Below are 23,086 nucleotides of genomic sequence, written 5' to 3' on the forward strand. Positions count from 1 at the left end.
TAAAATTTTAAATTCTTACGTGCCTAGGATTTATTTTTCTGTATATAGTGCTCTTTGTCACAAGCTGTAATCAAGCCTTAGATCAGGGACTTTAAAATGTTTGTGTAAATCTAAAAAACACACTCAGTGTGCATTATCAACAATATTGCCTATACCATTCCACACAAATTAAAAGTGTCTCAGTCAAAAGCAGAAGAGATATCAAATATAATAAATTAGTAAATATTTTAGCAGAAAGAAACAGGAAAAAATTAGATAATTCTCTTCTTGAGATGCTTTGTTTAAAATAAACAGATTAGCAGTTTACATGTAAAGGGATGGACAAGCTCTAAAGAATACAATGTACAAGATTATTTATTTCTAAAATATTTTTGTGTAAATTGGTTTTTAAAAGGTGCGGCACGGTGGCGCAGCAGGTAGTGTCACACATTTCCAGGGACCTGGAGATTGTGGGTTCTAGTCCCACTCCAGGTGACTGTGAGGAGTTTGGTGTGTTCTCCCTGTGTCTGCGTGGGTTTCCTCCAGGTGCTCCGGTTTCCTCCCATGGCCCAAAAACACACATTGGTAGCTGGAATGTATGAGTGTGTGTTGCCCTGTGAAGGACTGGCACCCCCTTCAGGGTGAGTTCCTGCCTTGCACCCAGTGATTCCAGGTAGGCTCCGGACCCACCGCGACCCTGATTTGGAAAAGAGGTTATAGATAATGAATGAATGAATGAATGAATGGTTTTAAAAGTTTTACACTGGATTTGTTTTAAGGCTGTTCATAATTTTCCAAGAACAATCATTGCATTTACCAACATCAATATGTATTAACCATAAAGTTATTGTCTCGTTTTAATGGATTCACAATTAAAGTGCGATTTAAGTTATATCATACTTTGCTTGAGAGGAAACCAGAAATACACTTCTAGAATAATTCTCTCTTTTAACCATTTGTCATGGTGAAATACCCGTGGGAAAGAATCAGAATCGGATTCAATTGAGAAAACTGACATATGTTAGAAAATAACACGCTTTAACAGTTTTGTGGTTGTTAAGGCCAAGCTGGAACAGCCAATCAAAACAAAGCATCTAACCACAGTAAAAATACTTGCTCCTTATTGGCCAGTGTCACACTTCGCCGTTGCCAACACTGTTAGCTTTAGCTTAGCTTGATGTACGTGTGTATAGGTGTTTATGTGTATGAACGTATTTTGTATAGTGGGTCCTTTGTAATAGAAGACGAAAAAGAAGATAAGATGTCCAGTGTTTAAAACACTGTATTTCTGACGAAGTGACGCCTCCCCTGGAGAAAGACATGTCTTAATGTATTTCATACGTAAGTCCGTGGGTTTGAGTGACAGTTTAACGTAGAGCTCAGTTTGTTGTTGTTAGCTAGCATTGCCTGCTAACCACTGACCAGTTGAGCACTGTAGCGCTTTAATGATGCATTCTTTTCTCACAGAACTATAAGAAGTTTTGTAAGTAAATAAATACATTGTATACACTATGTTTTGTTTAAGTACACCAGCGTGGAATGCGTGACACGCATCATAATCTACACGTAGCTGAATGTGAGGCGGCAGAGTCGAACTGCTGCACCATTTAAGGTGGAAAGGAGAGTTAGAATGCGAAGCGAATTTTGTTCAGGTCGTTTTTTTGTTGAACAGACAGCGTTGCTGTTGCTATTAGGATGCATGTGTAATGGACAGCCCATTTCAAGGCAGCCGTATAGTTGTATTTAGTTAGTTAGTGGTGTGCCTTCGCACAATATTTACAGCTTAACCATATCCACAACTGTAAGTATATATACACATTTATGTCCACGAAGTTGCTTAAGTTAACTTAAGGTCAGTTGTGCTGCGGTGCGCGCTGACGTGCTGAATTAATTTTGCTGCTAGTCTGCTTTTCTATTTGCTTATTTTATTTGTTTTTAAATGTGTGGGTGTGTATGTGTGGTTTTGGTTCTGGTTGATTTGTGTGGCAGCTGTGTCGAGTGTGGAGGTGCGGTCTCGTCCCTGTCCCAGCCTGTTGAAGCATGCAACAAGAATGCGTCCCCAGAACAGACGAGATGCTGGAGTATGGCACCAAACCAAGAGCCTGCTGTACAAAAACCTTCTAATCAAATGGAGAACCAAGCAACAAAGTCTACAGGTGCATTTTGTCGTACATTTGTCATGTATTAAGATTTGAGCAGTGTATGTTAGTTGTGATATGTGTTTTTAGTTTTAGTCAGCTGTCTTTGAGAAAGTTCCCATACAATTTTAAGACCTATGTATGTGTACCCAGAAATGCCGTCTCACGTTTTCTTTTTCTTTTTAAAATGTCTTTTTGCAATCAGTGCTCAGACTTATGCCCTTTTTTAAGACACCTGCAGTAACATGCAGCATAAAAGACAATAAAAAATGCAATATGTTACATTTCTGAGATGCCAACAGGCGTTCACAATGTTGGAACCAAAAGGATGCATTGTGATTAAACATGTGAATCCAGATTTCTCTATAATAGACGTGATAAGAGCACAATTAAGAGCAACACTGACTATGTACATTTTTCTAGTATTGTCCATTTCACATTAAACCATTACAAAAATGTATTTTGTACATGGTCCTAAACGTATGGTTATTTTGTAAGGTAATGGATCAAGTAAAATTAAAAATATTTAGAAAAATACCACAAAGACCTACCAAACTAAACGCCCCGTATCCATAAAAGTTCATTTCCTTGAAGAGTTTTTTAACTGACAAATGTGCAAAGCAAATATTTTCAATGTTTTCACCGACCAAATTTATTGTGCTTTGTAAATATTGTTCAGGCTAAAATAAGAGTTATTAAATATTTTATACATTTATTTACACCATCTGGAAACATTATATTATGATCAGGTGAATATGACTATTATAGGAGTAGTATCCACCAGTAGCTCTGGATTTGCAAGTAATGATGTGCCGAGGCTTACCACTTTGTGTCAAACTCTGTGAGGGTTTTGCCAAACAGTTTGAAATGAACATTTCTCTATCCACTGATGCAAAAAATGTAGGGCTTTTTCAGGTTAGGTACATAATATTGTTATAAGATTCAGGAAATCTAGACAAATCTGATTTTGTTTCACAATGTCAGAAAACATGCTGGAATGTGCAGTGGAAGCCTGTGTTCAGATGAGTTCTTGTTGCAGCTTGTTTTTAGAAGGACTTGTATATGTCAATACCAAGACGAATTGACGCTGTATTGGCTGCAAAAGGAGGCCCTACACCATACTAATAAATTATTGTGGTCTAAAACCAGGTGTTTCAGTTTCATTGTCCAACCCCTGTATGTATATATGTATGTATATATTCATGCATATATTTGTGGGTAATCGTGTATTTAAAATTTTACATTCAATGCCTGTTATCTTATGATGCAGTCCTCTCTTTTCTGCTTATTAGTAGGTCTCAATGGATCAGTCATGTTATGCAAGGCCCTCTGTAAACTTCTCACCAATAAGGGCCTGCTAAACTTTATTGATTTGTATGGAGGAGGTTGTGCAGCAATATTTTTGACTTGTTTTAAGACAGTGTTATTACAAACGTTTCACTCAGACAATCAAAGTAGGTGGGTTTTATTTATTTATTTATTTATTTATTTTAAAGTAAAATGGTGATCTGTTCAGTTTTTGTGAAATGTCATTTGAGTGAAGTATCTGTGCACCTTTGACACTGCTCGTGCTTTGTACAGAAGGCTTCATGCACAGTAACAGCATTTTTTGTCAAATCAAGTAGATTATTTAGAGGTTCTCGTTGTTTCTTTTTAGACGCATCATCTAGCAGTGGTCTTTAAAGTGCAGTAACATAAAAGCAATATCTTTTGTCTTGCTCTGTCCTTAGCCAGCAGTGTTCCTCAGCTGAAGTTAACCAGCAACAATGATAAGATGGCATGAATTAATGTTTATTAGAAATTCAGTGGATATTACACGTTAAGCTGTGTCTGTTTTATTATTAATGTTATGTTGGCTTTTCTGATTATTTGTTCACGTTCTCTATTTGTCTGTCTTTGTGTAGGAGTTGATCCTTCCTTTGCTTCTTTTGGGCCTCCTGATTCTCATCAGTACTCTGAATCCTCATATCTCTTATGGCAGTATTAGTACTACAGAACTAGAGGATGATGAATACTTGTCACTTAAAGGCCTGGCCTACACCCCCATTACAAATGTTACCAGTCACATTATGGATGAAGTGGCACATAAGCTACGTAAGTCTCAATAATGAACATTTCTCTGTTCTTAAGTACAGACACCCACAGATGGATTTGCTACAGCAACAGAACCGTACAACTAATGCTCCATATACAACCTCTGGAGCTTGCACGAATCCCATGTGTTTGGTATATGAACATTTTATTTGATTTTAATTTATGACTAATTTTTTTAGTGTATCTTGAATATTTTTTTAGATCACACAAAACATGGGTATTTTAAGAAAAAGAAATGATACTATTATTTTATGCCTAATTTTCTGTGCTTGAAAATATGAAACTAACATAACCATGCAGCCGGGGATTCTTTTTTTTTTTTTAGCTCAAAGGAAGTTAAGTGTTCCTTCTTTTTGTGGATGTCCTTTTAGATATGCAGGACAGATTAGAGATGTTCTCTACTGAGGACGATCTGGAGAATGCCAGCCTCTATGAACCCCTAGGTTATGTGGGAGTGGTGTTCCTCGATAATATGTCATACCGGCTACGATTCCCATACGATCAGCTTCCTCTTCCTAGTGATTACACTGAGTCAATAGGTAAGCACAGCAAATTAAATTAGTCTAAATATTTGTAATGGTATTTTATTTTTCATTATTATCATTATATAATAATATACATTTTCGCTTTTCCTACAGCAAACTGCTATGCCAATTATCTAAACTGTCGTGCAGCAAACTACTGGTACTCTGGTTTCATACGTCTACAATCACTGATTGATGCTGCTATCATCCAGGTTTGTAGATTGAATTTGTATAGAGGTTTAATTGCATATTTAGCAAATTTACCTTATCAAACCTCTCATCAATTTGTACCTCACTACATACTTGTTAATAAACAGTGTAATAAGTTATTTAAGGGGTCCATAAATAGTTCCAAGCCTATTAATTTGAGTAAGATTAATGCACATTCCTTTTTTCTGCTTTGCCTGGTACAGATGCAGACAAAGCGTTCAGCATGGAGAGAGCTGAACATACGTGCGGTGATGATGGGTCATCCAGGCTCAGTGGAAGTCCAGAAGTTTCCCCATGCACTTATTTCCATATACTTGGTGCTGGCCTTCACTCCTTTTGTTTCTTTTCTCATTGTCAATGTGGCAGCTGAAAAAGAACAGAGGCTCAAAGACACAATGAGCATGATGGGACTGTATGACACTGCATTTTGGTAGGTATAGTGATAGATATAGCAGATACATAAAACAACAAGATATTTTGTCTCATTAATTGATGTATATAAAGAGAAAAGCTTCTTTGGCTCATTGTTGCCTTTAATGTAAGGCTGTAGCTATTTTTTTGAGCATGGAGTTTGCATTAAAGATACAGTAAGAGACCTTGTGAAAGACTCTTTGTTAAGTTATGATTGTTCCAGCAGTGAGCATGCTGTGAATGTATTGTATATAGATTTAAGAATATTTGCTTAGTTTAGCAAATTTGCATACATCAATGTATCAAGATTGGTGTATGAATTTTATTGTGGCTGTGTATATTTCATGTGCAGGCTCTCATGGGGTCTTCTCTATGCTGCTCTGGTGACCACCATGTCTGTTCTTATGGCCGTCATTGCTACATGGACACCCCTCTTCTCCAACAGCAACTTTCTTGTCATCTTCCTCCTAATCTTTCTATATGGGATATCCACAGTAAGAACACAAATACTCTGACTTTGATGCATGTTGTAGTGTTGGTTAAATTTTTTTAGGTTACATTTTAAATTGGTGATTTCCAAAAACCTTGTTCCTAGAATATTGCTTCCTCCCTTATTTTGGTCATTTTGCTACTCTGTGACACAACTTTGGAAAATGCTGGTGAAAAACCGTGAAGAGCTGGTGAAGTTATACTGAAAGAAATATTTTATTTTGTGGTGCTGAAATTCTTTATGTTTTCCCTTTATGTGTATGTGTTTGTGATCTTTTAGAGATGATTGAAGTTTGGCGATATTATGTAATTGAAAGAAGGTGGTTTTGACTAAGTTAAATATGGTTGCTCTTCAGTGAAAAACATGTATCTCCCTTTTTGTCAATTTTTAGTTTGCCACATTGTTTGGACGTAAAAGCTTTTGTTCACATTGTGTTAAAATTTCATGATGGATGGACCAATAGAAATGATCCAAAATTACTTGGAATTAAATCTTTTTACCCTCCCTGGATTGGGGCCTTGTTGTGGCGGAAGGCCACATCTCATGACCTCCAGGGTTATGTCGTCGGGAGCTGTTAGCTCCCAGTAGGGTCTCCCATGGCAAACAGGTCTGGAGTGAACATCCAGACAAACACGATCCAAGAAGCATCCCTATGCGTACAACAGGTAGAACTAAGTGTACCCTACCCTGGAGGGGATTACTGGGACCTACCCCTGGAGTTAGGCCTGGGGTAGTGGCCGGGCAGCCCATTTGACCCAGCCGGGCTCAGCCCGAAAAGGCAATGTGGGGAGATCATGTGGGCTCACGCGGTGCAATGGCCATCGGGTACAGAGCAGAGGCAAAGGGTCCCCTGGCGTCATGGGGCTTGGCACGTGGTACATAACCTCACTGGGGGGGAGGAGCCTTAGCTGATGCATGAGGTTTAGAGATACCAGCTAGATATAGTTGGGCTCACCTCTACACCCAGTGTAACCAAACTCCTTTGAGAGGGGTTGGTCTCTCTTCTACTCAGGATTTGGACAGGGTGAGAGGAGTCGAGCGGGTGTGGGGATACTCAAAAGTCCCCGGCTGGTGGCTGTACAGCTGGAGTTTGTCCCAGTAAATGAGAGGGTCGCCTCAATGTGGCTTTGGCTTTCAGAGAGGAAAACTTTGACTGTTGTGTCTGCATATGCACCAAACAGCAGCTCAGAGTATTCAGCCTTCTTGGAGGTAGTGAGTGGAGTTCTAGAGAGAATTAAAACTATTGTTCTGCTGGGGGACTTCAATGCTCACACTGGCAATGACTGGGAAACCTGGAGAGGAGTGATTGGGAGGAACAGCCTCCTGGATCTGAACCAGAGTGTTGTGATGTTATTGGACTGTGCTAGTCATGGTTTGTCCATAACAAACCCCATGTTCAAACATAAGTGTGCTTGGTACCAGAGCACCGTGGGTCAAAGGTCGATGATTGACTTTGTGGTTGTGTCTTCTGACCTGAGGCCATATGTTTTAGACACTTGGGTAAAGAGAGGGGCTGAGCTGTCAATCGATCACCATCTGGCGATGTGTTGGATCCGATGGCAGGGAAAGCAGCCGGACAGACTTGGTAAGCCCAAACGTATAGTGAGGGTGTGCTGGGAAAAGCTGGCAGAGAACCCGTTGGTGGACACCGCGGGTGAGGGAAGCTGTCAAGAAGAAGGAGGCTTTTCTGGCTTGGCTGGCTCTAGGAACTGTACCCTGCGGATGGGTACCGGCAGGCGAAAATGGATGCAGCTGTTGCAGTTGCTGAAGCAAAATCCAGAGCATGGGAGGAGTTTGCAGAATGACTTCTGGGCAGCCTCAAAAAGGTTCTGAAAAACACTGACAGCTCAGGAGGGGGAGTGGGGGACACTGTCCAAGCTGTGCTCAGTAAGGATGGTGACACTCAAAACTCCACTGAGCGTAATGTCGGACGTTGAAAGGAGCACTTTGAGGAACTCCTTAACCCGCGAGACATGCCTCCTGTGCAGGAGGTAGGGCCAGAAGTGTCTGGGGTGTTAGACTCCATTTCCTTGGCTGAAGTCACTGAGGTGGTGAAAAAGGTTTGCAGTGGCAAAGCCCCAGGAGTGGATGAGATATGCCCAGAGTTACTGAAGGCCTTCAATACTGTGGAGCTGTCTTGGATGACACACCTCTACAATATTGCATGGACCTCCGGAACAGTGCCTTTGTATTGGCAAAGAGGTGTGCTAATTATCATGGCATTACAGGTTTCAGCCTCCCTGTGAAAGCCAAGGTGCTGGAAAGGAAAATCTGTCCGATAGTGAACCTAGGATTTTGGTGGAACAATGCGGATTTTGTCCTGGCCGCAGAACTATGGACCATCTCTTTACTTTTTCACATATGATGAGGGGCCGTTGTGTTTTCATCCTTGGCAGTATGTCAAGCTTGTTCATTGTGGCCGCTGGACTCCATCAGGGCTGTGCCTTGTCTCCACTCCTGTTCCAGATATTTATGGACAGGGTGGCGAGGCATAGCCTGGGACAGGAAGGCTTCCATTGAGTAAATCAGAGATTTGTTCATCTAAAAATGAAAACGGAAAGAAAAATTGCTTACTCTTTGCTATGTACATTCTGTTGAGATTTTATCTAATTGGTCCATTTAGAGCGTAGAGAAATCACATAATGGTAATTTGTTGTTTCTTTCAGATTTTCTTCTCCTTCATGCTGACTCCTCTGTTTAAAAAGCCCAAGTTTGCAAGTACAATGGGTTCCATGCTGACGCTAGTCTTTGGCTGTCTGTCTCTGTTTACCGTTTTGATGAGGGATTTCCCACAGCCGGCTGTCTGGCTGCTTTGTCTGCTGTCCCCCAGTGCCTTCTCCATTGGCATTGCACAGGTAACTTCAAACTATTACATTGCAGAAAGCCATGGCAGATTTACTTGTAGAAATAAAATTGAAGTTGCTAAAGGCAACTTTGCTTTTAAGATAAAATGTAGTTTTCATTTGGTTGAGGCTGAGTTGGCTGCTATTACTTGGCTGCACTCTCGTACTCACATCTTGTGTGAAGAAGAATATAAACGTTTAGAATTATTTGAATTTAATTTGGAGTGTCTCATAAGATGTAACCTGATTTTTTTTCATCTAGATAATAATATTCTTTAACAGTCTTACAGCGAATGAAAGTTATTGGCCACTAGTTTGTATGGTATCTATTGCATGTTGCTAACAACAAGTGGTTCAACAGTTGAATCTCCATGCATATTTAAACGAGTTAACAGTAAAATATATGTGGTCTGTCCCAAAACCTAGTAAGCTGCCTAGGTTGGCAATGAATCCATACATAGCCGCTTAAGTAGGCAACGTTCTAACGGCCGTCTGTCCTCATGAGGCAGATTGTTGAGATGCTGTAACTATGTCATGGCTTGTTCCTGCCGACCGTACGCAAGCAGGGTTTTTTTTGCATTGCCTCAGCATTTTATTGCGGTGGATTTTATTGTTCCCGTATTTAATCATGATTTTAGTTGTTAGAATCACTGTTGGCCACTGTGCTTGCACAGATTTATTCTCTGCATTTAACCCAATCTGTGCAGTGAAACACACATTTACACACACAATAATAAACACTAGTGGGCAGTGAACGCACATGCCTGGAGCAGTGGGCAGCCCTAGGCATTGTGCCCCCCAGTTGGGGGTTAGGCACCTTAAGTGCCTTGCTCAAGGGCACTTCAGTCATGACATGCCGGCTCTAGGGTTTGAACCAGCAACCTTTCACTTAGAAGCCCAGTTCACTTGCTCTGGGAGAAGAGCGCAATAGACAGTAGTTGTTCTTGCGTTGCATCATGGGATTGCCTTCATGGCTGAGGAAGGATGCTGACTTAAAATTCGGCAAGATTAAGATGTCTTAGTAGGCAGCATAATAAGGTATCTAAGAATTGGAACAGCCTGTGTTTCGGGAGCATGCGCACTATGACATATAATGCTGTCTAGTTACATAGTTCTCTAAGTTTTTGGACAGATGCTTACTATACCCAGTCATAAAATGTCCAGGGTGTGTGATCAAAACTTAAGGAAACATGCTGAGCTGAAGCAGTGGCATCGCTGAGAGTTTTGCTCAAGCAGCCCAGTCCAGAACGGATCTCCGCCTGAGATCCCACCCTCTTTCAAATCACATTACAGTCCAAACCCACTGGTTTGCCAGGGGCACAAACATAATGTCCTGCAGCTGAGAAGTGGCCAAGAGTACAGCGATAATTGATTTTATGCAACATAAAAATCCTCAGTGTCTTTCTAAAAATCTCCATGACAAGAGACGAAAGGAAATACGGGCCATGTGTTTGAAAGATGGAGGTAGCTTAGAAGCTGTAAAACTGAAAAAAATATAGATACATACGTCTAGATTAAAGGAACTCCATAGTTTGTGAGATGAAGCTGAATTTAGCTGCGTACTCAGCGGCAGTAAAACTTAGCTTTCTGTCTCTGTCTTTGTGTGTATGTCTCTGTCTGTTTATTTGTGTGTATGTCTGTGTGTCTCTGTGTAGGTGGTGTATCTGGAGGCCCAAGGAGATGGCGCAGTGTTTTCTACTCTGGCTAATGGCCCTCATGCTCTGTACGTGCCCCTGTTGATGCTCTTCTTTGACTGTATCCTCTACCTGCTCCTTGCTATTTACCTAGACCAGGTGATGCCAGGTAAGGCTAAGAGCTGCATTTTTTTTACCTCAGCCTCAAAGAGTCCTTTAACTCATATCTAACAAGACTCTTAAAAACCTTAACATAGCAATGACATGAGACTGAAAACTACATTCGTTGTTCATAATGTCTAATTATTTGCTCTGAATTATTTCAATCTTTGAAGTTCTTTTTACTGTGGTTCATTGTTCTTTAATCTGCCACATTATATGAATAGTCTTTAGTCTTGTGAAAATGTGATTTGGTGTGAAGTTTCAACTTTGTAATTGATATGCTTTTCTTGAAGGTGAGTTTGGAATGAGGCGTTCTCTGATTTACTTCTTGAAGCCTTCCTATTGGTCGACCCGCAGCAAGCGCTATGTAGAAGTGAGCTCTGTATATGAGGTAGAGGTGAATGGAACCCCTACAGCTGATGAATCAGTAGAGCCTGTTTCTCCTGAGTTTAGAGGCAAAGAAGCCATCAGGTACCAGTGTATTCTTTCAAACCATTTACAGCAACCCATATTAAGTCTCAATAAACTTATGTAAAGTCCCTACCCATATATCATAATATGTTTGCCTAGATGTTCTACTACTGCTTCATAATGAATGGAAAACATAACCATTGGAGTTCTCGATTAATATGCTCATGTAGTATGACTTATGCTATCTAATGTATAGTGACCACTATATCTAGCTGTGTGTACAAAGCTTAAATCATGTAAACCCTGTAGAAAATGGGGGTCCGCTGCCAAAATTGCCATTTAATATCAATTGATTGTGTGTGTTTGTGATTGTGCGTGCATTTTAATGTCACACCAGGATCTGTAATATTCGTAAAACCTATAAAGAGAAGGACAACCCAGTGGAAGCTTTAAGAGGTGAGTGTGAGTTAATGTGGGTAATACCATTTTATTTATTTTTCTTTTAAATGATTTAATTTTCCTCCTTGTATAGGCCTTTTCTGTGATGATATTTTCTTTAGTAATTATTTATAGGAATGTCATAGGGAGGGGAATTCTGCCCCTGGTGCTGGTATCTTGGAAATTATACAGTATATAAAAAAAAAACGTCTGGTCAGTAGTATAAACTATTTTTTTTTTCATTGATTTTAATATATGCAAAGCATATGCAAAAATCTATTCTTATGTAAGGTGTCCAACTAAAACGTTGTTGAAAGTTATTGAATATAATCAAATTTGGAAGCCTAAATATTTGAAATCGTTTAATTGTTAAAAATGGTATGAAAGAACGAACACATCAAACTCTTGTTCTTATAGCATTTTACAAAAATTCAAACATTTCTTTTTTTTCTTTTTTTTAGAAAAGGGGTTTGCAGTGTATTGTGTTATCATTTGGTCTCCAAACTTATATTTGTTTTTAGGTTTGACTTTTGACATCTATGAGGGTCAAATCACAGCTCTGTTGGGCCATAGTGGTGCAGGAAAATCTACGCTTATGAACATACTATGTGGCATTTGTCCCCCAACTGAAGGTGTGCTTCTATTAAAATGTTCTGTTAAAAAATGGAAACTGAATGTTCAAACTTTGAGATTAAACTTTATTTATTCAATATAAGCAGTATATTCAAATATAAAATAAGTGTAGAGAAATTTTTTTTTGTCAGTTTAAATTGAATTTGGATTTAACTCTATTATTTTGAATAGAAAATATCATTCAAATATCAAAATATACATAAAAGTGAAAAATTAATGAAATGATTTATTCCAAATAATTTCAGAATTTAATCAAGGCTAAATAAATATTTTCCTATGCTTATTTTAAATTTGAATATATTGTGTTTTTCAATCTCAAGACTTGAACTTTCAGTTTTAGTGTTACTTTTTCAAATGAACATAACCTTTGTTCTTAAATTAGCTCCATATATATGCTCATTGTTTTGATGGATATGAGTATGCAATCCTGATGTTCAATATTAAAGATTTCTTCTACTTAAATTATACGTCTGAAAATGGCAAAGCTACCTGTTTGTTGTAATCTGTTTATGTGAGGCAGACTTTTTTGTTATATGTCTAATTTGATTGTTTGTGTTTTGATTCCAGGGTCTGCTACCATCTATGGCTCTCCGGTGGCTGAAATAGCAGATGGGGCTGAGATGAAGCAGCTTGTGGGGATCTGCCCCCAGTTTAACATAATCTTTGATGTGCTGACAGTAGAGGAGCACCTCAGGATCTTTGCTGCCATAAAAGGCATTGTGCCTTGTGATATTGATAATGAGGTGAGAACATATGCTATATGATGGGTCTTAGATACAAGAGAAGTGAATGAAGAAATAATTATTGTCACAGGAGTAAGAAAAACCCATTACAGCATTTTTGTCCATTATATAATATTTGCAAGGTTTTTGGGTAAAAATATTGCTTTTCCTCAGGTTAGGAAAGTTTTGAAAGATTTGGATTTGGAGAAAATCATGGATGCACAGGCCAAGAACCTAAGTGGAGGACAGAAAAGGAAGCTGTCTGTGGGCATTGCAATTCTAGGGGACCCAAAGGTAGTGAACTCTTTGTACAATAAAGTGATTTTAACTGTTATGTTGAATGCGTGCCACTGATTTATTCTGTATGTGTGTATGAATTAGATCTTGCTCCTTGATGAGCCAACGGCTGGTATGGACCCAGTGTCACGTCATCAGGTATGGTCTCTACTCAAGAGTCGACGAGCAGGCAGAGTTACTGTCCTCAGCACGCACTATATGGATGAGGCAGACATACTTGCAGGTACAAAAACCATTAGCCCCTCAGCTGTGCTAATATATTCAGCCCTACACTCACAAATCATATTTTATTCACCCTGTCCCTTCAACCTTCTTGCACAGATCGTAAAGCAGTCATCTCTCAAGGCCAACTGAAATGTGTGGGCTCTTCTCTTTACCTCAAAACCAAGTGTGGAGTTGGATACCATCTCAGGTTAGCGTTTCATGCACATTGACAGCCTGATTACGAACTATAGGTCTATAGGCATGTATAGTCAATATTGATTAATTAGATTATCAGAAATTAATTTATTTAAAGGAATTGTTTATGATTTTAACAGTAAAACTGTTGAACATGTAGCTGAACAGCTCATAATGTGAAGGTTCCACTACGTTCCTCTACGTTTTTTACTCATGCGAAAAAATCATACCCTTTGGTGTCAATAAATGGTTAAATAAGCTGTCTTGGTCAGGTATGCTAGGGTTTCTCTCTCTGCTCATGGCAGAGAAACTCCGAACGCCTATACGTATATTACTTAAGGTAGCAATGTCTCCTTACTGCATTAACGAATGTGCTACACAACTAAACGACTTGAGTTATAAAATGAATTTCTGTGGTGAATAAACAGTGAATAAAAACTTACATAAAAGTTTACCTTCAGCCACATACTAACAACATAAACTTTTTTCGTCTAACATTTCGTCCCACCTTAAAAGAAGCTGAGCTTCTGAACGTAAACCTGAGAGAACAGCTTTTCCTACAGTTGTAGACGTCTCCTTTAAATCCTTCTTCATAAAGTGTCTGGATTTGATAAACTGTTTTTTCAGGCCTGTGTGTATGCGTGCGTGTGTGCATGCTGGGAAAGATGACAAGGCATCAAGATGCTGCCTCTTTTTAAACATGTGATTTTCACTTTGTGTAGGATGTCTGTAACTGAAGTCTGTGAGGTAGACAGCCTTGCATCATTGGTCAAGCAACATGTTCTGAAGGCTCAGTTGTCAAGGCAACTGGAGGCTGAGCTCACATTCACACTGCCATTTGAGAGCATGGAAGCGTTTCCAGGTCTGGCTTCTGCTAACCTTCTGCTTTACCATCTGCTGTAGACCAAGCTGCCTTATGCTTGACTGCATAACAGTGTTCCTCACAGTTTTAGTATTGCTGACTAGAGAATTTAGCACCATGGTGCTTCTGCATCATGCAAAATATGTGTGATGTTATAGTTGTGTCTGAAACGCTACCATTTTTTTGTGTTGTTGTAATATATTTCACTGTAGTAAAAAACTGAATCACGTCTATTGATATTGGATGTTTAAACTGTAAATTGAATTTATATTTTATGCCATGAAGGTAGAAAAGACAAAGTTTATTAGTCTACACATATTGATCAGCCTTCCTGCTGGTGTTTGTTCTATTAAATTATGTGCTTTTGGTTGAAGATAAAATGCCTCTCTTTTCTTGTACTAAGGGCTATTTGCTGAGCTGGACTGTAGACCTGACCTGGGCATTATTAACTATGGTGTTTCCATGACGACGTTAGAAGATGTGTTTTTGCGTCTGGAGGCGGAAGAAGAAGTGGACCAAGCAGGTATTATAGAGCTGTGCTTTGTATTCATTCAGAGCAGTGTTTTTTTTTGTTATTTTTTAAATTTTATTTTAAATATGTCTGAATTCTGATTATTATTTATGATTTGATTTATTAGTTTTGATGCTGTGAAAGCATGACATTTGTATAAATGTAACAGGCCCTTTAATGAGTGATCAAAAATTTTACCCCAATTACTTATTCAAATGACAGTGTATTTTCGTTCTATGTATGTCAGAATATACTGTTCTTGGATCAGTTCTGGTTTTTCATCATAGCCTTTTGAAAACCTACTCTTTACTCAGGTATTTTACAGACTCTGTAGAAGTTTGACCTAAACCTGGCTCTTTCTGGTTCAGACTACAGTGTGTTTAACCAGGACAAAGTGGAAGAGGAGGGTGATGCATCCTGTCTGGATGACATGGACCAGAGGCTACTGACATTCTCAGAGAACAGGCAGGATGCAGTGAAAGGCCATGCTCTATGGAGGCAGCAGTTTAGCACTGTAGCCTGGCTTCATATGCTCAATCTACAGAGAGAGAGGAAACCTATTATATATAAGTAAGTACTTAAATATAAGTGAAGGCCGTTCATAACAGAAAACTGTCTTAATGGTACATCAGTAATTACATTTGCTTGTGTGTATTAAATTATCTAACATTGAGGTTTTTGTCACGTGTTTGTTTGTGTTTTTTTGTTTTTGAGCTGAAATAATGTTCTGCACTTTTCAATGTGTTCTCTCCCTTTTTGTTTTACATCAGTGTGACACTTTTCCTGGTCTTCTTGACTGCGGTGCTGGTTCTGTCTCTGGCTACAGGGAATATTCAGATACACTCCCCTGACAGGCAGTTCCAGCCTATATACCTCCTTCACCGTGACGAACCCCCCCGCAAATATGCCACCAGCTTACTCGTCCTCAACTCCTCTGGTCCGTCTTCCTACTTCTTTTGGATAAGGGTTTACCTCTATGACTTAATTGAGGCTAAACCAACAGGGGGAAATTTTGATAATTAAATTAAACATAAATGTGCTCTGTTTTATAGGTGTACATTATATTTAATTTAATGTGGTTAAGTGAAGCTTAGTAGTGTAGAGACTTAAAGAAGCAATCTATAATACTTACTAAGCATTTAAGATGGGTATTGCACTCTACATTCAAAACACTGGAGAGGTTTGTCTGCCCCCTACCCCAGCATTCCAAGATGCAAAGCTCACCTGGGTTTAGAGGTTCAGGAAAACTGAACATGCAAAAATGAAGAAATTTGGCCTTTCATAGTTAAAAAGAATATGCCGTAATCAACCTGTTTACACAGAATAATGTACATCATTTCACTAAACAAATCTACCTCTGCTAATGAAAGGCAATGAGCTACCGCTTCATATTTGTATTTTCCATTCTTTACATTTTGATTTTCTTCTTCCAACTTAAATGTCTTTTTAGGAGGCAGATGTTTAGTACTTATCCACTATTTTCTCATGCAAACGCCAGCGTCTTGAATTTTGTTCCACTTTAAATAAACACATAGACCATGGAGTTTACACTTTTTATCATACTATTATTCCTCATTTAATTCATTTAAAACACAAAACATTTATCCTGATCATCACACATTTCTTCGTTTAAAGCACTCAAACCAAATATTTGACACCTTTTATCATGCCGTTATTTCTCACTACCTTTGTTTAAAAGACATCAATCATGGATTTCACATCTTTTGTCCTTCCATTATTCCTCACAGTTTTGTTAAAACATGCAAACCATGTATTTTGTGTGTTTCGAAAACCTTTGCCATTTACCTTCACTTAGTTTACAGCACTCAAACTATGGAGTTTACACATTTAATCCTACATGTATCCCTCACTTTCTTTCTTTTTAAACACACAAATCACAGAGCTTATATATTTAATCCCAACACTTATGAGAAAATTAGCCAACTCTGCATCTGTCTTGTAGTCCTGATGAGATTTAAAGTGCCTCCAGCTTTCAAATACATCACCAGTATTTACAATTGTTTTACTCCATCTCTGGTCACGGTAGGATCTACCATTATCTTTATTCGATTGCTCACTTTCATGTCTGCAGAACATTGTGTTTGTATCTACGAAAGTGTGTTATAAATGGCAACCCAGGGTGTGGAAGCGATACTGGGGAATGGGCAGTGGGAAGAAGGACTTCAGGCCAAATCACAATTCAGTTTTCAAAAAAACTCCTCAAAAAAGAACATATTGACTGCAGCACTACTCTGCGATATGAGTGCTTCAACTTGTTTCCTTAACCGCTGATGTTACATCCTGATCATTTTATGATTTAGTACAGTAAACATAACAGATTGCTCTTTTAGGTCACATTACACTGACTAGCAACTATTGGTTATCATTCATTAACAAGGTGCATATTTCTATTGCATAATCTCTTGTAGACTCTGATATATCAGACTTCGTCCATAACCTGGAAGTTCAGGATATTAAGGTAGAGGTGATGAGGAAGATGGACTACATGTCTGCTGCACCTCACAGTGCTGCCATTAATGTAACAGGCTCCAGTAAGGTGAGTCTAAGTATGCTCTGTAGCAATTCAACCAGCAACAAAAAAACTGATTTTGCTTAAAACAGGTCCAGACTGCATAGGTGAAAATTTTTAGGTTGACTACTTGTTTCCCATAATGGTTCAGTTTCAGGCATGCACTTTAAACTGATAGAAACTGAAGTATCATAATCATTTAAGTTTAGTGATGGCAACTTTAGTGTATCCCAAAAAGGATCTCATTTACTTCTGACTAGTATCTTGACATGTGTTTCTAGATTAAATAAGCCAGTTAATGCATTTGAGCGTGGGTGGGAAGCATTATTAAGCTGGAGTGGGGTGGAGCTGCTAAATGGAGCTCTTGATCCTCTCAGGCTGAGAGCTATAGAGCAGGAAAGCTCTGCTTGTGTATCCATGGCTGAGAGTTCTTATCTGTGTAGTGGCCCTTAGAGCTCTGAGTCAGAGGCCTATCTGGGAGAAGAGGTAGAATGATGCAGAACTTAAATGTTTTTTATATTGTCATCCTAGTGTATTATACTTTCTTTAGCGTCTATGTGCATTGGTTTTAAAGATAAACACTCACACTCCTCTCTCTCTCTCTCTCTCTCTCTCTCACACACACACACACACAAGGTTTTCAGTTATATTTTAGCCTTTAACAGCACAACCGTCCACTCCCTGCCCATGGCAGTAAATGTACTTAGTAATGCCCTGCTCAGAGGTTTAAATGGTACTGGATATATCAAGACTTGGAGCAAACCCTTTGACTATGTGAGTACAGCAGAGTTTCACTTTTATTTCATATCATTACTGTCCAAACATGTATATCAATATTTTTTTTTTTTTTTTTTATTATACAACTTAATTTGAAAACTGCAGCTGTCCTTCAGATCTTGTGAATATTTTTATAATGAATGGACCAAAAGAAACGCTCCAAAATAACTTGGAATAAGTTTTGTTTCTTTACATTAACTTCCTTTGAAAGTTAAGGTTTTTTACTTCTACTGTTTTTGGAGATTCATGTTTTTAATTGGACAGTGACTATATGTTCATTAGTATTATTATCAAAGAGAGTGTATGAGTGTTTTAAAATTTAGTGAATTGTTTGTTTTTTTTCATTTGTTTCTTAGCAAATTCCATACTCAACATCCTATGCTCTGGTTTACATTGAGGCTGTGATACTGGGAATGCTGGCAGCTGGCATGCCAGCCTATTTTGCAATGGATCACACACGAGATCGTGAGGTAATAATATATGAAGGGATTCTTCTAAGCTGTACATTAATGTCATAAACACATTTTAAATTCAGAGACTGCTGTGCAAGTTTTCTGTAAAATTCTGTTAGGTTTTGTTTTTACTTAGAAACTAAGGAGTCATTTGCTGAGAAAAAATATTGAATCAATGAAGAAAAATAAATTACTATTGCACAAAATTTGTAAACTAACTATTACATTTTTGTGTACACCTGTGGTACTGATTGACATTTCCTCTGGTCTTTAATGGATGGGGAAGTGTGATTGGTTTCTTTTTATGCTTTATGATTCATTAGAAAGCTACTTAACAAAATTGCCAGCATCAGCTCTTTGACCAAGGCCGATTTTTAATTCATTACTGAATAGGACTGCCATCCAATTATTCACACTCCAAGATTGCTTCTCTTCAGTCCACTGTAACCTTGTTTTTTCTGTTTAGGTCTTAGTACTGGATTTTGTTTGGCTCTTATCTATCTGTGTTTTATTAGGGTTTTTTGTGCATTTACTGTTTAAGGCATATTGGCTTTTAGTTTTCAATTCTGGTGCTTTGACATCTTCCTTGGTCTACCCATAGGTTTTCTTTTAATAACCTTCACATTTTGTGTATACTTGCACAGAATTTTACACATAGCTGACTGTGAATAACCAACATGTTTTGAAACATGTTTTCCTCAGTGTGGAGTGATTCAGTCATTTCTGCTGGAATTTATCTAAAAATAAATGTTTTTTTTATTTTAAACAAAATTGTTGTCACACATCCTCTAAGCTGTCATAAGTTTGCTAGGGATAGTATGTTTCTTAATCTGTTCTATTTCAGTATTGTCATAAATGTAAGGTTTAATTAAAGCAGTGGATCTCAAACTTTTTCTTCAGGGCCCCCTTTTTGCTGATCAGAATATTGCTTCCAAACTCCACATGAAATTATTTGAAACATTGTAATTTATACTGAACTGAAACTTTTAATCAAAGAAACAAAACAAAGTGAGTAGTTACCTTTACAGAAGAATTATTACTAGTATTATTTATCATATGTCATATGCATATCATATGCATTATGTATCTCATTCATTTGCCTTGCTGCAGCCCCCCTGCAATAGTTGCATGCTACATTTAGGGGGTGTGCCCCCCACTTTGTGAACCACTGAAATAGGGTTTAATATTTTTCATCCCTTTTAGATAAAATGCCGTTCAACACTGAGGATCTCTGGCATGCTGCCATCTGCATACTGGTGTGGGCAGGCTGCTATAGATATCCCTTTCTACTACCTCATCCTTATCTGCATGACCAGTACACTTTTTGCCTTCCACTCTCCAAACTTGTTGTCCAACAGCCATGTCATGTCTTTGGTGAGGAAAAACGCACATGCACACAGCAAATATGATATGATATCTCTGCAGCTTTGCAGCTCTCAAAGCACAGCCCACATACTGCAGTATTAGTAGTTATACATGTACACACTGAATCTCCTACATACTGAAACTCTGCCTGTTTGTTTTTGTTTTCAGACTCTCTGTCTAATAGGATTTGGGCCAGCCATGATACTCTTCACCTATTGTGTTTCGTTCATGTTTACCAAAGTCCAGAGCAACAGAGACTTTTTCTCCGTTGTCTCTATGATGGTAAGTCAAAGCCTTAATATTACTCATTCATTCATTCATTATCTGTAACCGCTTATCCAAGTCAGGGTCATGGAGGGTCCAGAGCCTACCTGGAATCATTGGGCGCAAGGCAGGAATACACCTTGAAGGGGGCGCCAGACCTTCACAGGGCAACACAGACACACACACAGTCACTCACACACTCACACCTACGGACACTTTTGAGTCGCCAATCCACCTACCAACGTGTGTTTTTGGACTGTGGGAGGAAACCCACGCAGACACGGGGAGAACACACAAACTCCTCACAGACAGTCATCCGGAGCGGGAAACAAACCCACAACCACCAGGTCCCTGGAGCTGTGTGACTGCGACACTACCTGCTGCGCCACCGTGCCGCCCTTAATATTACTTATAAACTGAAACTGAGGATGGAAGATGTCTGTTTAAGCTAAGAAACATTTGATGAATATTTAAACACCAAACTTGGAATCAGTATTTTCTGTAATATCAAAATGAAATATTTTTTTTTTTTGTCAGGTGTGTGTAGTATCTGCCTCCATGGTCCAGTTGGCTTTTGTGAATGATAATCCTGGCCTGACACGTGTCCTACATAACACGCTATGTTTCTTCAACCCATTATACCCTTTAATGGGCTGTCTCAACTGCATTACAAAGGTAAGCAGTTTTTGATATCCCCAATAATCTGTAATCTCACAATAAATGAGAAATGACATGAGACCCATCAACTCGGACTTTTCCTCCTGAGAAAATCTGAAAATGACAACTTTCGGTTGTGTTGATATTTTTAAATTTAATCTTTTTATACTGTGTTCATTCAGAAAACACAAGGTCAACAGAAACATCACTTTTACCAGTTATTATATCAGAAACATGTATGTATGACACTTTGCAATTGACATAAACATAAAACATTGCAAACGAAACAAACAGTATTCCTTTGTATTCAGCTTTGTCAAATAATGCCAGATCATCTTGGCCTAATTCTTAATAAAACACATTTGGACATTAATTTATAGAAAATAACAGTAATTTTAATCATATTTACGATAATGATCAGTAAATCGCATTAAGATATTTCCCCCCACACTGTTCAGCTGTAATTTACATACTGATTTTTTTTTTTTTACCATGTCAAATCCTTTCCTTTCTAAACTTAGCACAAAAAGTAAGGACATATGTGTTTGGTAGATTATTTCTTTGTGGTAACAATGCTTCTTGGCAACAAATATACTGTTGGAAAGCCTGTTAATTTCCCTTTTAAATGGTGCCACATTTGTAAGGAACATGCATTTGTGGGATGAGCAGTGGGGCTGAGTATGTGGGTTGCAACCATGAAAAATTTGCCAAATCTTTCTTGCCATTGCCAAAAAGCTTATTTTGCTATTGACACTTGTTTTGAGCTTCTGGTACCCCCAGGCACCTGATTGGCAGCACCTGTGAGCATGGGCCCTGCTACAGTGTTCAGTAGCTGTCTGCTCCAAGAATCAGCATGCCATGTTTGACTGATCTGGATAGGGCCTGTGCGATAGGTCAACTTCAAACTGATGTTACGCAAAACCAAGTTGCGACATTATTTGGAGTGAGCCTTAGTCTCCAAATTTAAGGCCAAGTTCCATATAACAGGGGATGTCAGAGACAGGTCGCGAAGAGGGCGTCCCAAGGAGATGACACCCCAAAAAGATTGTTTCTTCACCCTGTCAGCACTTGGGTACCGTAGGCTTCTACATATTTGCAGTCAAGGTTTGCAGGATGATATGGCCGACGGCTCTCTGCCCAAACAATCGGGAACAGACTGCACGCAGCCAATCTCCAGTCTCCTCGGGCTGCCAGGAGGCCTGCCATGACTGCCCTTCACCGTCAGGCCCGTTTGCTCTTGTGTCAGCTACACGTGCACTGGAAACTGAACATGTGGAGGAAAGTTATGTTCAGCGATGAGTCCAGATTCTGCCTACGGCTTGTCATCATTGGAGGCAATCTCAATGCTGAAAGATGTTGAGATGAAATTCTGCAACCAGTGGCAATCCCATATCTCCACAGTCCACTCCACTGAACTCTGTCTTCCAAGCTGACAACACTCACCCTCACAGAGCAGGGTTAATCAGACACTACCTCCAGAATTTGGGAGTGGAGGGGATGGAATGGCCTGCCAGCAGTCCTGACCTCAACCCCATTGAACACTTGTGGGGTCAGCTTGGGTGTGCTGTTAGTGCTAGAGGCAAGGCAAGTTTATTTATACAGCACCTTTCATACAAAAGCAATTCAAAGTGCTTAGAGTTACCAGCACAACCATGTTGGCTGACTTGCAACAAATGCTGGTTGAAGAATGGGATGCCATCCCACAGCAGTGTGTGACCAGGCTGTTGACCAGCATGAGTAAGAGGTGCCAGGCTGTTGAGGCTGTGAATGGTTCTTCCACACGCTACTGAGGCTCCTCTGTCTGTTAAATTAATAAATTGTTAAATTGCAAATATGTCTTGTTTCTTCAAACTTCAATCACCCAGTCCACCAAACACCAAACAAGTCAATGGCAGAATAAGCTGTTTGGCATTGGCAGAGAGGATTTGGCAAATTTTTCATTGGCTCAACCCACATACTCAGCTCTACTGCTCATCCCACAAATGCATGTTCCTTACAAATGTGGCACCATTTTAAAGGGAAATTAACAGGCTTTCGAACAGTATAGGTTTTGTTGCCAAGAAGTATTTTTACAACAAAGAAATAATCTACTAAACACAAATTTCCTTTTTGTGCTAAGTTTATAAGAGACAAAGATCTCTTATCTACAGAGTTTTTATTGTCTCTATGTGGATTCTTTAAGCAGCATCAGAATCAGGGTTTCCCTCAGTGCTTTACAGTTAGGGCGGCTGCCTTGACAACATCGTCCACCCCCCCCCCCCAGCCCACACCCCCACTGTAAAC

The 23,086-nt window shown here is 39.0% G+C and overlaps 1 protein-coding gene across 1 annotated transcript in view; it reads left to right on the top strand.

Moving 5' to 3' along the window:
• Positions 1 to 1,177: 1,177 nt before the first annotated feature.
• Positions 1,178 to 23,086, top strand: part of abca5 (ATP-binding cassette, sub-family A (ABC1), member 5) — a 30,697-nt gene continuing 8,788 nt past the window's right edge. Inside the window, exons 1-26 of the mRNA XM_066663666.1 lie at positions 1,178 to 1,320; positions 1,969 to 2,135; positions 4,022 to 4,211; positions 4,583 to 4,750; positions 4,850 to 4,947; positions 5,149 to 5,375; positions 5,709 to 5,850; positions 8,513 to 8,701; positions 10,345 to 10,492; positions 10,779 to 10,956; positions 11,294 to 11,352; positions 11,856 to 11,966; positions 12,535 to 12,710; positions 12,864 to 12,983; positions 13,071 to 13,209; positions 13,308 to 13,398; positions 14,108 to 14,247; positions 14,651 to 14,770; positions 15,127 to 15,328; positions 15,529 to 15,695; positions 17,188 to 17,315; positions 17,925 to 18,062; positions 18,422 to 18,535; positions 19,721 to 19,891; positions 20,051 to 20,164; positions 20,684 to 20,821. Of these exons, the coding sequence (XP_066519763.1) occupies positions 1,308 to 1,320; positions 1,969 to 2,135; positions 4,022 to 4,211; positions 4,583 to 4,750; positions 4,850 to 4,947; positions 5,149 to 5,375; positions 5,709 to 5,850; positions 8,513 to 8,701; positions 10,345 to 10,492; positions 10,779 to 10,956; positions 11,294 to 11,352; positions 11,856 to 11,966; positions 12,535 to 12,710; positions 12,864 to 12,983; positions 13,071 to 13,209; positions 13,308 to 13,398; positions 14,108 to 14,247; positions 14,651 to 14,770; positions 15,127 to 15,328; positions 15,529 to 15,695; positions 17,188 to 17,315; positions 17,925 to 18,062; positions 18,422 to 18,535; positions 19,721 to 19,891; positions 20,051 to 20,164; positions 20,684 to 20,821 (3,648 nt within the window). The 5' untranslated portion in view covers positions 1,178 to 1,307. The remainder of the gene's footprint in view (positions 1,321 to 1,968; positions 2,136 to 4,021; positions 4,212 to 4,582; positions 4,751 to 4,849; positions 4,948 to 5,148; positions 5,376 to 5,708; positions 5,851 to 8,512; positions 8,702 to 10,344; positions 10,493 to 10,778; positions 10,957 to 11,293; positions 11,353 to 11,855; positions 11,967 to 12,534; positions 12,711 to 12,863; positions 12,984 to 13,070; positions 13,210 to 13,307; positions 13,399 to 14,107; positions 14,248 to 14,650; positions 14,771 to 15,126; positions 15,329 to 15,528; positions 15,696 to 17,187; positions 17,316 to 17,924; positions 18,063 to 18,421; positions 18,536 to 19,720; positions 19,892 to 20,050; positions 20,165 to 20,683; positions 20,822 to 23,086) is intronic.

The sequence above is a fragment of the Hoplias malabaricus genome, chromosome 3, assembly GCF_029633855.1.
Source record: "Hoplias malabaricus isolate fHopMal1 chromosome 3, fHopMal1.hap1, whole genome shotgun sequence".
NCBI lineage: Eukaryota > Metazoa > Chordata > Actinopteri > Characiformes > Erythrinidae > Hoplias > Hoplias malabaricus.